The 14,729-nt window shown below is 40.4% G+C and overlaps 1 protein-coding gene across 1 annotated transcript in view; it reads left to right on the top strand.

Moving 5' to 3' along the window:
• Nucleotides 1–13,827, top strand: part of LOC127579992 (transcription factor MafG) — a 53,230-nt gene extending 39,403 nt beyond the window's left edge. Inside the window, exon 3 of the mRNA XM_052033114.1 lies at nucleotides 7,530–13,827. Within this exon, the coding sequence (XP_051889074.1) occupies nucleotides 7,530–7,982 (453 nt within the window). The 3' untranslated portion in view covers nucleotides 7,983–13,827. The remainder of the gene's footprint in view (nucleotides 1–7,529) is intronic.
• The last annotated feature ends 902 nt before the right edge of the window (nucleotides 13,828–14,729 follow it).

The following is a 14,729-nucleotide window of genomic DNA, read 5'->3' as shown; positions in this document are numbered from 1 at the left end:
AGTGAAAAATTACTATACTAAGTAAAAAGTTTAAATAACTCCAACCGCAACACTTGCTTTTTTTTCCCCATCACATGAAGACCAGTAAATCTTACAGCCAGCTCTTGCATTGCTTTATATCCACTGGCATTAATTGCACAGGTACTGCAACTTCCCAGGCAACAGCAGAGTCAATTCCAATTTGCATGGGTAGCAATAAAAATTGCATTACCACCAAAAATTTTGATTCTGTGAGTTGATCAGAGCCATGCTTTTAGTCATTTTGAATTTTCACTTCTTTAATATCTACTAGATATTCTGCAGTTACATTGACAAGTAACTGTAAAATGTTAAAACATTCTAGAACCATAGAACACTACAGCACAGAAAACAGGCCATTCGGCCCTTCTAGTCTGTGCCAAAACGGTATTCCGCTAGTCCCATTTACCTGCACCCAGTCCATAACCCTCCAGACCTCTCCTGTCCACGTATCTATCCAATTTATTCTTAAAACTCGAGTGAGCCCGCATTTACTACATCAGATGGCAGCCTGGTCCATACTCCCACCATTCTTTGAGTGAAGAACTTCCGCCAAACTCTCTTCCGCCAAACTCTCTTCCGCCAAACTCCCTTCCGCCAAACTCCCTTCCGCCAAACTCCCTTCCGCCAAACTCCCTTCCGCCAAACTCCCTTCCGCCAAACTCCCTTCCGCCAAACTCCCTTCCGCCAAACTCCCTTCCGCCAAACTCCCTTCCGCCAAACTCCCTTCCGCCAAACTCCCTTCCGCCAAACTCCCTTCCGCCAAACTCCCTTCCGCCAAACTCCCTTCCGCCAAACTCCCTTCCGCCAAACTCCCTTCCGCCAAACTCCCTTCCGCCAAACTCCCTTCCGCCAAACTCCCTTCCGCCAAACTCCCTTCCGCCAAACTCCCTTCCGCCAAACTCCCTTCCGCCAAACTCCCTTCCGCCAAACTCCCTTCCGCCAAACTCCCTTCCGCCAAACTCCCTTCCGCCAAACTCCCTTCCGCCAAACTCCCTTCCGCCAAACTCCCTTCCGCCAAACTCCCTTCCGCCAAACTCCCTTCCGCCAAACTCCCTTCCGCCAAACTCCCTTCCGCCAAACTCCCTTCCGCCAAACTCCCTTCCGCCAAACTCCCTTCCGCCAAACTCCCTTCCCCTTTCACCCTAAAGCCATGCCCTCTCGTACTTATCTCTCCTAATCTGGGTGGAAAGAGCCTACTCTCATTAACTCTGTCTATACCCCTCATTCTTCTGCGCTCCAAGGAATCAAGTCCTAACCTGTTCAATCTTTCCCTGTAACTCAACTCCTGAAGACCCGGCAACATTCTAGTAAATCTCCTCTGCACTCTTTCAATCTTACAAATATCCTTCCTATAGTTAGGTGACCAGAACTGCACACAATACTCCAAATTTGGCCTCAATGTCTTATACAACCTCACCATAACATCCCAACTCCTGTACTCAATACTTTGATTTAAGAATGCTAGGATGCCAAAAGCCGCCTTTACAACCCTGTCTACCTGTGACGCCACTTTCAGGGAATTGTATATCTGAACTCCCAGATCCCTTTGTTCCTCTGCACTCCTCAGTGCCCTACCATTTACTGTGTATGTCCTACCTTGATTTGTCCTTCCAAAATGCAACACCTCACACTTGTCTGCATTAAATTCCATCTGCCATTTTCTGGCCCATTCTTCCAGTTGGTTCAAATCCCTCTGCAAGCTTTGAAAGCCTTCCTCACTGTCCACTACGCCTTCAATCTTAGTATCATCAGCAAACTTGCTGATCCAATTTACCACATTTATCATCTAGATCGTTGATATAGACAACAAACAACAATGGCCCCAGCACAGATCCCTGAGGCACACTACTAGTCATAGGCCTCCAGTCTGAGAAACAATCATCCACTAGCACTCTCTGTCTTCTCCCACATAGCCAATTTCGAATCCAGTTTACAACCTTTCCATGGATACTTAGTGTCTGAACCTTCTGAACTACCCTCCCATGTGGGAACTTGTCAAAGGCCTTACTAAAGTCCATGTAGATAACATCCACAGCCTTTCCTTCGTCTACTTTCTTGGTAACGTCCTCGGAACAACTCTACAAGATTCGTTAAACACGCACAAAGCCATGCTGACTATCCTTAATCAGCCCTTGGCTATCCAAATACTTGTATATCCGATCTCTCAGAACACCTTCCAATAATTTACCCACTACTGATGTCAGGCTCACTGGCCTGTAATTACCTGGTTTACTTTTAGATCCTCTTTTTTTTAAACAACGGAACTACATGAGCTACCCTCCAGTCCTCCAGTACCGCACCTGTGGCTAAGGACATTTTAAATATATCTGCCAGGGCCCCTGCAATTTCTACACTAGTCTCTCTCAATGTCCGAGGAAATGTCTTATCAGGCCCGGGGGATTTATCTACCTTTTATTCGCTGTAAAGCAGCAAGCACCTCCTCCTCTTTAATCTCTATATGTTCCATGACACTATTGCCTGTTTCCCTTCCTTCCATATCCACTATGCCACTTTCCTGAGTAAACACTGATGCAAAAAAACTGTTTAAGATCTCCCCCATCTCCTGAGGCTCCACACATAGACGACCACTCTGATCTTCTACGGGACCAATTTTGTCCCTTACTATCCTTGTACTCTTCATATACTTGGTTTACCTTCACATTATCTGCCAAAGCAACCTCATGTCTTCTTTTTGCCTTCCTGATTTCCTTTTAGTATTTTCTTACTTCTTCTATACTCTTCAAGTAGCTAATTTGTTCCTAGTTGCCTATACCTGCTATACACCGCTCTCTTTTTCTTAACCAGATCGCCAATATCCCTTGAAAACCAAGGTTCCCTATGCTTAACTTTGCCTTTAATCCTGGCAGGAACATGCAAATTCTGCACTCTCAAAATTTCACCTTTGAAGGCCTTCCACTTACTGAACACATCCTCGCCAGAAAACAACTTATCCCAATCCACTCTTCCTAGATCCTTTCTCATTTCCACGAAATTGGCCTTTCTCCAATTTAGAACCTCAACCCGAGGACCAGACCTGTCCTTATCCATAATTAACTTGAAACTAATGACATTATGGTCACTGGACCCAAAATGCTCACCTACGCATACTTCTGTCACCTGACCTGCCTGGCTCCCTAATAGGAGATCAAGTATTGTATTCTCTCTCGGTGGCACCTCTACATATTGATTTAGAAGACTTTCCTGAAAACATTTGACAAATTCCAAGCCATCCAGCCCTTTCACAGTGTGTGGGTCCCAGTCAATATGTGGAAAGTTAAAATCCCCTACTATTACAACTTTCTGTTTCTTACATCAGTCTGCTATCTCACTACAGATTTGTTCCTCCAATTCTCTCTGACTATTGGGCAGTCTATAATACAACCCTATTAGTGTGGCCATACCTTTCCTGTTACACAGCTCCACCTCAGTAGACAAGCCTTCCGGGCTGTCCTGACTACGCACAGCTGTGATATTTTCCCTGACTAGTAATGCCACTCCTTCCCCTTTCATCCCTCCCCCTCTATGAGTGGGGAAAACAGAAGACTGGGAAACTTTTAAAAACCTGCAGAAAGAAACTAAGAAGGTCATTAGGAAAGAAAAGATGAATTATGAAAGGAAGTTGGCAGATAACATTCGAAAGGATACTAAAAGTTTTTTTAAATATATAAGGAGTAAAAGACAGACACAGGTTGATATAGGACCAATCGATAACGGTGCGGGAGAGATTATAATGGATGATAAAGAGATGGCAGAAGAACTAAATGAGTATTTTGCATCGGTCTTCACTGTGGAGGACACCAGCAACATACCAGTTAGTCAGGGGTCTCACGGAATGGAACTGAGTTCAGTTAAGATTACTAGAGAGAAGGTGCTAGGAAAACTAAATGGGCTAAAGACTGATAAGTCTCCCGGACTGGATGAGGTGCATCACCGGGTTCTGAAGGAGGTGGCTTTAGAGATAGCGGAGGCATTGGTGATAATTTTCCAGGAATCGATAGACTCTGGCATGGTTCTGGAGGACTGGAGGGTTGCAAATGTAGTTCCACTCTATAAGAAAGGTGGGAGGCAGCATAAAGGAAATTACAGACCTATTAGTCTGACGTCAGTGGTGGGAAAGTTATTGGAATCGATCCTCAAGGATGAAGTTATGGAATACCTAGAGGTTCAAGGCAAGATAGGTCCTAGCCAACATGGTTTTGTGAAGGGAAGATCCTGCCTGACCAACCTATTGGAGTTTTTTGAAGAAATCACAGGTAGGGTGGATAAGGGAGAGGCGGTAGATGTTGTGTATTTAGACTTTCAAAAGGCCTTCGACAAGATGCCGCACAAGAGACTGATTAATAAGATGAGAGGTCATGGAATTACAGGTAGGATAACAGAATGGGTGGAGCACTGGCTGGTTGGCAGGAAGCAAAAGGTGGGAATAAAAGGATCTTGTTCTGGTTGGCTACCGGTTACTAGTGGTGTTCCGCAGGGGTCGGTGTTGGGGCTGCTTCTTTTTACCTTGTACATTAACGATTTGGATGATGGAGTAAATGGTTTTGTGGCTAAGTTTGCGGATGACACCAAGATAGGTGGAGGAGTAGAGAGTATTGAGGAGACAGGAAGGTTGCAGAGAGACCTAGATAGTTTAGGAGAATGGGCAAGGAAATGGCAGATGAGATTCAATGTTGAGAAATGTGCAGTTGTACACTTTGGAAACAGAAATAAACGGGCAGATTATTATCGAGAAGGAGAGTACAAAGGGACTTGGGGGTACTCGTGCAGGATACCTTAAAGGTTAACCACCAGGTCGGATCGGTGGTAAAGAAAGCGAATGTTATGTTGGCATTCATCTCTAGAGGTATAGTGTATAAAAGTAAGGAAGTGTTGATGAGGCTCTACGGGGCAGTAGTGAGGCCTCATTTGGAATACTGTGCACAGTTTTGGGCCCCATATCTTAGCAAAGATGTGCTGATGTTGGAGAGGGTTCAGAGGAGATTTATGAGGATGATCCCTGGGATGAAAGGGCTTACGTATGATGAGCGTTTGTCGGCTCTTGGACTGTACTCACTGGAGTACAGAAGAATGAGAGGGGACCTCATAGAGACATTTAAAATGTTGAAAGGACTGGACAGAGTAGATGTGGTCAAGCTGTTTCCCTTGGTGGGTGAGTCCAGGACCAGAGGGCACAATCTTAGAATTAGAGGGTACAGGTTTAAAACAGAGATGAGAAATTTATTTAGCCAGAGGGTGGTGAATTTGTGGAATTCCTTGCCACGTACAGCAGTGGAGGCCAGATCATTGGAGGCGTATAAGGAAGAGATAGATAGATATCTAAATAGTTGGGGTATCAAGGGATATGGGGATAAGGCTGGAAATTGGGGTTAGGTTTTTTGTTTTTTTGGCCCCCCCCCCCCCCCCCCCCCCCCCAATTTCTCATTTCTTTTTTCCTTTTCTCTGGAGCAGACTTGATGGACCGAATGGCCTACTTCTGCTCTCTTGTCTTGTGATCTATTATGTCTGAAACAACAGAACCCCAGAACATTAAGTGCCAGTCTTGCCCTTCCTGCATCCAAGTCTCACTAATAGCAATAATATTGTAATCCCATGTGCCAATCTACGCCCTAAGCTCATCTGCCTTACTTATAATACTTCTTGCATTGAAATAGATGCACCTGAGAACATTTCTATCACGTACAAACCTTCGATTTCTGTCGATACCTGCAGTCCTCACATGACCTTTTTCCTCCTCCACATCACTATCTGCTCTAACACTCTGGTTCCCCTCCCCCTGCAAATCTAGTTTAAACCCCCCTGGAGCAGTGCTAGCAAACCTACCCGCAAGTATGTTAGTCCCCCTCCAGTTCAAGTGCAAACTGTCCCGTCAGAACAGGTCCCACCTTCCCTAGAACAAAGCCCAATTGTCTAGAAACATGAAGCCCTCCCTCCTGCACCAATTCCTTAGCCATGTATTTAGCTACATGATCCTCCTATTTCTAGCCTCACTAGCTCATGGCATGGGTAGCAATCCTAAGATTGCAACCTTGGAGGTCCTGTCCTTCAACTTTGCACCTAATTCTCTAAACTCTCTTTGCAGGACCTCCTCCTTTTTTCTATCCACATCATTGGTCCCTATGTGGACCACGACATCTGGCTGCTCACCCTCCGTCCTGAGAATATCGAGAACTCGATCCGAGATATCATGGACCCTGGCACCAGGGAGGCAACAGACCATCCGGGATTCTCGATCTCTCCCACAGAACCTCCTATCTGTCCCCCTAACTATCGCATCCCCTATCACTACTGCTCTTTTCTTTTCCCTCCTTCCTTTCTGAGCTGAGGGTCCCGTCTCGGTGCCAGTGACGCGACCACTACAACTTGTCCCTGGTAGGTCGTCCCCACCAGCAGTATCCAAAACGGTATACTTATTGTCGATGGGAATGGCCACAGGGGTGCCGTTAATAAATTCTAATTAATAGTTTCATTGCATTTTTTTTAAACAAACAGCTTGCAAATTTGACAAAATAAACTTGGCATTGAAGTAATAAAATAGTACGTGACCGAATTAAATTAGTGGAGGTGACGACATAAATTTAAATGCAACATTGTTTTAGATATAAGTAAATCCCAAGTTGTTCCACACTTAAGCATTGTAAATATATATCCATTTTGGTTTGAATGCAAATCTGCTTTTCAGCACCAGTGTGACAAAAAAAAATAAAGCAATGGTTGCCATACTAGAAATATTAACAACCTCCTATGTATTAATATAAAAGGAGTGTTGAATGAAACATTAGTGATCTTAGCATATCCTTACAATCCTGTTGTATTGAGATTCCCATTTACAATGTTCTTTAAAGTGTGTCCCCTAACTTATTTCTGTTGTGTTTTTGAGTGAGGAAGTTGATTTACTTCACAGTTTAAAACGTACAGCCTCAGCCTTGAATATTAACTTCTTAAACTTTTAATTATTTCACCTTTTTTTTAATCTCCTATGGTTTGAAAGGTCATGTAATTGAAAGGTGGACCAGTACTTCGATGTGAGTGACTGCTGTCCTTGGGCACCTTTTTTTGGTGTAAAAAGAATGGAAGAATTGCATGGGTTTTAAGAGTGAAAACAGTTTTTGATGTTAGAAGATAACCTTTATCTGAAAACTGTCTACGTAAATAAATAACTTTTGAAACTAGCAATGGCACTTCTATTGTTTGCTATTTTATAGTGAATTGTAAACAAGTTCTTGATTGATTTGATGAATATCTTGTGATAATTGATAAAGAACAACTCGTATTAAAAGATGTATTGAATCATTAATATTTGCTATAATCTTGAATGTGGTTAACTTGTAGGACAAAAAGTCCCAACTGATGAGTCAGAATTTCTAAATGCCTTATTTTTGGGCTGGTTCTGTATTTTGAACATGTCTTTTCTTTCTCCACCCCCCACCCCCAACCCCCCCCCCACCTCACACACCATTCTACTGCAATCCTTCCTCTTTCCTGCCCCTCCTCCCCCTCAACCCTCACAGGTGAAGCGGGAGCCGGGTGAAAATGGAGCCAGTCTCACAGATCAGGAGCTTGTCTCGATGTCTGTTCGAGAGCTGAACCAACATCTGAGAGGTCTAACCAAAGAGGAGATCATCCGGCTGAAGCAACGTCGCAGAACACTCAAAAACCGTGGCTACGCAGCCAGCTGCCGTGTCAAGAGGGTGACTCAGAAAGAGGAATTGGAGAAGCAGAAAGCCGAACTTCAGCAAGAGGTAGAGAAGCTGGCGTCTGAGAATGCCAGCATGAAATTGGAGCTAGATGCCCTGCGATCCAAGTATGAGGCCTTGCAGAGTTTCGCCAGGACCGTGGCCAGAGGACCCGTCATGCCAGTTAGAGGTCCCATCACCTCTGCCATTGGCCCCATTATGCCAGGCAAAGTGGCTACCACAAGTGTCATCACAATAGTCAAATCTAAAACTGATGCAAGATCTTAGTACATAATGCTCTAGACATAGGCCAGAGCCAAACTAGTCTGTAGTAAAACTGGTTAATTCATGGAGTTAAACACAAGGTTTTTTTTCTAAATGCTTCCCCCACCCCCTGCCAAAACAATAATTTGAACTGTATTTTTCCACAGGAGTACACAGGTTAGTGGCAACTTGGTGAATAAGCAAAGCAGTCATTAAAACAGCCCACCTCGATCATCATAGCAAACAAAACTTTTGGCTTGGCAGTGTAATGTTGAGGGCTTTATTTTGCACATATCTGCACAGGCCTCCAGTTTTAACTGAACAGCATGAGAACAATTAATAGAATTAGAACTCTATTGCTGTACCAAAATAAATGCTGTACATTTCTTTGCTTGAATAATTGGAGAGCTTCATTTACTTTGAATGTCTTGCCACTTGACAAAAATTTCATATAGGTCAACACCACAGATTCATTGATTTTTTTTCATCACCGTAATTTGAGCAAACTTTGCAAAACAAAAACCTTTCTTGGTGCATTTAAATGAAGTGGCCTCATGATATATTTAAACAAATCCCAAAGTTGTATAGTGCAGTAATAGTTGAACCAATTAGATTGTGACAGTCTGTTAGTCCAGTGGGACGTGTATTTATTGGTGGTTTTATTTCGCATCGAAACCTTGTGGCTAATTTTGTGCATTGACCAGTCAACAGCTTCTCATATTCATGCACATCTGAACACGGTGTACCGTATCACCATGGAGTAAGGTAGTTCAAATGACCTGTTCATATGGTTAAGTATTCCTTTCTATTCATATGTTACCATTTTTATCTTGACAAATTTATATCATAAATTAGAACTTTGGATTTTAATTTATATTTTAAAGAAAAACTATTGTAATATGATGCACAGTATTTAAAAATCCTGAAGTGGGAGGAGGCAGAATTGTAATGTCCTTTTGTAACTCTATAAGCTCCTCCAGCAACCTTGCATCTCCCTGCCACAATCCAGAGAAAGCAGTAAAACGGTCATCTGTACAATGAGTCCTTCAATCATTTCAAGAGTACAGTTTCATAAGGAACTCTGTTGCTTTACATACTTCAGACAGCTTTTGGTAACTTTAGTCTTTTAATTTAAGTTATTAAATCACCAATGTACAGTTGATGACCATCTTGGAGGCAGAAGTTGAACGTCTGGTAAAGTTTGCAGTTTTAAGGAATTGCTGATTTCCACAAGAAAATGCTTAGTTGTCCAACTGTTGAATGTGTGTACACTGTGTGGAATTTACAGCAAGTGGATGGACAGTTTACCAGCAGTTTTAAGTGACCTCATTTGCTTGTCCCAGCCCCATTGTCATAGTACTGGAGTGTTTTATTTTGCCTCCTAAAACAAGTGACTTTAGCTGAAGTGGTAATAGTAAAGCAGTAATCCAAGCACCAGAAAGGAAAACACTATTACCTGTCCTTTAGCACTTAAGGTTTTGTCCTCTCTGACTTGTGACTCATTGTTTGTTCCTGCTGACTAGAATTAGTTGCTGCTCTGCCTTCCACCCCATTCCTCTTGAAAATGACTGCTGCATTGAACCTTTTGCTGAAACTGCTTTTAAAGAGCAAGTGTGAGTAGAAGGGACTGATTAACCATATGAATGAAAATTTATTCAGAGAATCTTTGATAGTAAAAGTTCCTCTTTAGTGTATGTATACAAAGTATCTTTGTCAACATGTAAGGGTATTCGAGTTTAATTTTTATAAGTACACAGATTATCATACAATATTTATATACAAAAAATTCACAAAAAAATTGTTTAATAGCTTTTACAGATGTTTCTAGAGTGGCTTATTGAAATCAATAGCTTTCTAGTGAAGCAGCGTGTTAAGTGAATTCGGGGTGATGTATCTGTGATGTGTTAATATGCAAGTTAGTGTTATTTTACAGTTTAGTTCTGTATTTATTTGTGTGTGAGCACAATGGGGTTTATGTTGTGTGTATTTTTTTTTCTGTATTTCCTCCACTTCACTTGCTGCACATGTGAATTTACAAAAGAATGCAACCAACTTTAAGGGTGTGTGTGAACCTCAAGTTTGGTTCGATCAGCAATCTTGGCTTCCGAAATATTCTTTGCCCCATTTTAAACCAATCAGAAATACCAAACTACAGCACAACATCTATTGTTAACCATTTAGAAACCTGAATTCATTCTGCAGTTTTCTTTAAAATGTGAGGGTAAATTTGTGATGAACCTTGAATTCTCTGAGAGCTTTTTGTTGGCTTGTACACTGCGGTGGTCTCCAAAAGGTACCCCCTTTGTTGTATCTTCTGAACTTTGCATTAATTTGTACATACTTACTTACTACCAACACAAACTAAAGGATTTCTTCTTTGGTTGTAGTGAAGTAGAATGTATATTACAAAGATTTGGAAATGCAAAATATATTCAGTGTCTCATGTAATTTTATGTTGATTGTGTGATCAAAGGTGCTGTTCAATTGTTGAGCTGTTATTGAAGTTGCTCAGTGTTTGTTGTTGAATGGCTAACCTAATGTTTGATCTGAAATACAAATCTATTTGGCTAAACTGCATATATGACTTTGGTTTCTCGCACACCTCTATCTAATTGTGATATTGTAATTGTAAAATTGCTGTTCTACACAATAGTTTCAGTATGGGAAAAAAAATTATTTTTAATTGTCAAGAACAATTTCTATCTGTGCCATGAAGGGCTGTGCAAAATACTCTCAGCATCTCAACTCACACTAGCCTTTGAAGGACTGAGTCCCCAATCACAATAGTTAACCATGAATATTTCAGATAGTATCCAAATTAAACCAAATAGCTTGTTCTAAATACATCTGTTTGATTTGTTAAACCTGAAAAATCAAATAGAATTTTTGAATGCAATAATGCATATATAAATATATATATATATTTTTAAGTTTTCTAGTTCATAGCTATATTAATTAAAATAGCTCCAAATCTCTACACGGTAGCTCCAAAACATTGCATCCACATTTAGCCCATGCTCTATGGATGTCAGTTTGAGATGTTGAGTGGCTGGTGCTGAGACCATGCCTGCCTTTGGCCAGCTTTTTAGTGCCATGTTTAAATGTTTTGAATAATGCATCAGCTGTGTTGTGATTACTTCATCACCTGACGACACAGCAACTTACTGCTAGAATTTAAATTCGAGTCGCATCTTCTGAGCATGTTGTTGAGTGTGGAATCATATGGACAGGTGTTAAGTGACAACAAATGCATAATGGCATTCAGTTTGAATTTCTTTTAACACTAACTGTGTAATCAATCAAAACTACCTGATTCTAGAAGCCTCTTAAACTCAAAAGTAGCTACCATTCTTAAAATGGGTGCTATTCAATTGCAGATCAGCGTTTTAAAAGTCGAATTTGAAACAAATGGTATATTTGTATATCTTCCAAGCTCTCTTTCTCCCCCCACCCCACTTCCAATTATAAAAATGTAAGTTTTATCCAAATATGTAGACTACCTGTTTAATTTTAAATTGGACAAACCTATTTCAAAGCCATTTCAAGGAGTAGAATTATGATATAAATTGTAATATTTGACTGTGCCTAACCAGCAAGGATTAATTAAGAATGATGTAGTTTCCCGTGGGAGGGAATTACAACTTGGGTAACATTTTTTTTAAAAAAAAGGGTGTGAACAATGATCCTAAAGCAACATTTATTTATATTTGAAGCAGAGGTCTTATACCAGACAAGAGGAAATTGCACTAGAATTACTGTATGGGCTTTAGATTTCTTTCTCAAAGGGCTTTTAGAATGTATCAGTTCAACATTTTGAAAGAGAAACTGTGTTGATTATCAGGAGAACCAGGCATTCATGATGCGTCCAATGCTATGGGAGTAATAGATGAGGAGTATTACATTGTTTTAAAAAAATTTTTTTTTAAGACATTTTGTAAACAAACTAATCAATGTGACACCAGTAGGTAAAAGAATCACTTCTCCCTGACACTTTCCTAAAGGGACACAAATATAACTGAAGCCTTGTTCTGATTCCCATTCAGATGCTGAAGTGATTTGTTTTTCACTGTTAATGCTCTCAGCCTGTGACGTTTATTCTGTGAATAGTGTAAGTGCTTGTTTTAGCAAGTGCTTTTGTACGTGAGGTGTGTGGCGTACGTGTGTACGGCTTGGTGACTGTTGTAAAGTGAGGCTCTTCAAATATGCAAGCAGCAATTTGTGTCTAGCACAACAGTGCTGGAATAGTGCCCTACAGATAGCAAGGTGACTACTCATTGTACAAATAATGTATTGATACAAGGGCTAAAGAATTTGTATTACAGGAGTGTGAGTGTGTGTGTGTGTGTGTCTGTGTTTTATAGTTTTCAAAGTTATAGACTGGAATAATACATGCTAAAGGTCAGTTTTGTTAATATATTAGCACAGATAACAAAAAGAACATCACTATTGCATTTAAACCCTTTGGTTTGGATCCCACATGAAATGTTATTTCAGACATGCTAATGAGGAATATTTTATTTCCTGCAACAACTTAATCTGATAATGACAGACTTAATCAGAAAGCATAAAAGCAAAAATCAAGCTATCCTTTTGGATTGAATGATTACCTGATGATTAATTTTCACACAATTATCTGGTTATTTGTGTGTGCTTCCCAACTTTGCAAGCAAATCTTCTGCTCTTTGCTTACCAATGATACCTGGGCTAATGGAACTATGCTACCAGACAAGAGATAAAATATCCTCATCCCTCTTAGCTGCATTTTATGGTAGACAACCCAGGATGTATAACCTTTGCAGAGGAGTGCTCACTTTTTGGATTTGGTTGGGCAGGTATTCCGTTTTACTGTTGTACTGTTGGCAGAGTGCTGCGTTCAGCTTTATATTTATTACAGCCCTTTGACCAGATGCTGGAAATCTTTCAGAAGCATTATCAACCATTCTGAACACATTATTGGGTGATTGCATGTCACTGGGAAGTTAAACACGAGGAGCTAGTGTAAGAATTGGAGTGTGGCACCTAGTGAAGTTCTGCTCCTTTGGTTATTTGAAATGAAATCCTTTCTCTGGACATGTTTGGGAAGTGAAGGTGCATCAGAAGAAAATGCTGCTGTAGATTTTGCTTTTACATGGGGCTAGTCTAGCTGCAATATTATAGTTTTTGACAAATATTCTTTGCAGCTGCCCTTTGTACTTGCAGACAATTTTTCTCTGAATCTTTCAAAACTTCATGCTCAGTGCTGGCTCCTGGATTGATTTTAAAGCTGCTTTAAATGTACTGCCCCTCCATACAAACTGTCTCAATCTTTTGGAGCCTACCATATCTCAAATTTTCAAAAGTGTAAATGTGTTTTAAAAAAGACAAAATAAAAAAAATTGCACAATGTCGGTATGAAGGAATGGGTTATTAGCAAGAGTACTTAACCGATCTAAATTTGTTAAAGGATTTGTGTGAGGGGAAAAGATTTATTTTTTACTTCCCAGGAGCACTGTAATCACACTGAAGATTGAATGTTGTGAGGAGATTACATACAACCACATGTAGTGATGAGAGATTTATGCAGTATCAGGTAAATTAGGTTATAGCTATTTTGATGACTAATGCTGCCTGTATCAAATTCTGGCCCAAAGGGTGTAATGAATCACTCTGTTGTCGTACTTTGTATAAAGAGTCCATTTAATAAGTATTTATTACCTAAATTATTGTACTTTATGATCTGTAGATAAGTATGTATTCATAACTGCCATGAAAATTAACTGTATCAGTTTCCATTGGATGCATCATTAATTTATTTCTGTATATACTGTATGTTTGTTGAGATACAGCTTACTTTATTTTGTATATGACCAATAAACACCTTTTAAAGTGATCCAACCTACCGTAATGGAAGTTGTGTCTTTTGCATATGTAGAATTGTGGTGGTCTTACTGGAGTATATATCTCTGAAGGTGTGAACACAGAAGTTTGATTTCCTTATTAAATGCATTGACAAGCAAAACAATCATCCTTAAGTTGGTGAGCTGAAGAACATTGGGAGTAACAGAAGGCCATAAGATCCCTTAAACCTTGTATAACTTTAAGATCATGGATAAACTTTACATCAACTCCTGGCATCTAGTTGTATCCTTTGATTACCTCATCCCTAAAATGTCTATGGATCTGTCTTGAATTCACTTGGCAACTTAGCATCCATTATTGCTGGTGAATAGAATTCCAAATATGCACAACCCTCTAAGTAAAGAAATGTCTCTCTATCTTGGTGCTAAATGGCCAATTTGTTGGTTCACGAGTCTCCAATTAGGGGGAAATGGCATCTAAGCATCTTTCAATGTTAAGGACTGTTCTGAACTCCAGAAAATATAACCCTTGCTCCACTTGATCTCTCCTTATGGCAGTGCCTATCTGGTGAAGTCTTTTTGCAGGGAGATTAACTGTGCTGTAGACATGATCCTGCCACAGCCCCATATAATTAAAGGAAGACTTCCTTATTCCTGTATCACAATCCCCTTGCAATAAAAGCTAACATACCATGTGCTTATTGTACCTGCATGTTCATCTTTTATGCCTCAATTACATCCTGAATTCCATCTGAATCGCTACTTTTATCCTTTGTTTATCTCTAAAGAAAATGCCCTTCCTGTGGGTGAATACGTTTACTCATTATACTCCCTGCATTATTTTGCCCAATCATTTAAATGATCAATATGCTTTGTGGCTTCTCCAGGTGGTCTTTAAAGCTTGCCTTCCCACCTAACTTTTAAATAATCACCA

Source organism: Pristis pectinata, chromosome 18, assembly GCF_009764475.1.
Source record: "Pristis pectinata isolate sPriPec2 chromosome 18, sPriPec2.1.pri, whole genome shotgun sequence".
In the NCBI taxonomy this organism is placed as follows: domain Eukaryota; kingdom Metazoa; phylum Chordata; class Chondrichthyes; order Rhinopristiformes; family Pristidae; genus Pristis; species Pristis pectinata.
The sequence above is the reverse complement of the archived record's forward strand: the minus strand, read 5'-3'. Positions and strand labels throughout refer to the sequence as shown.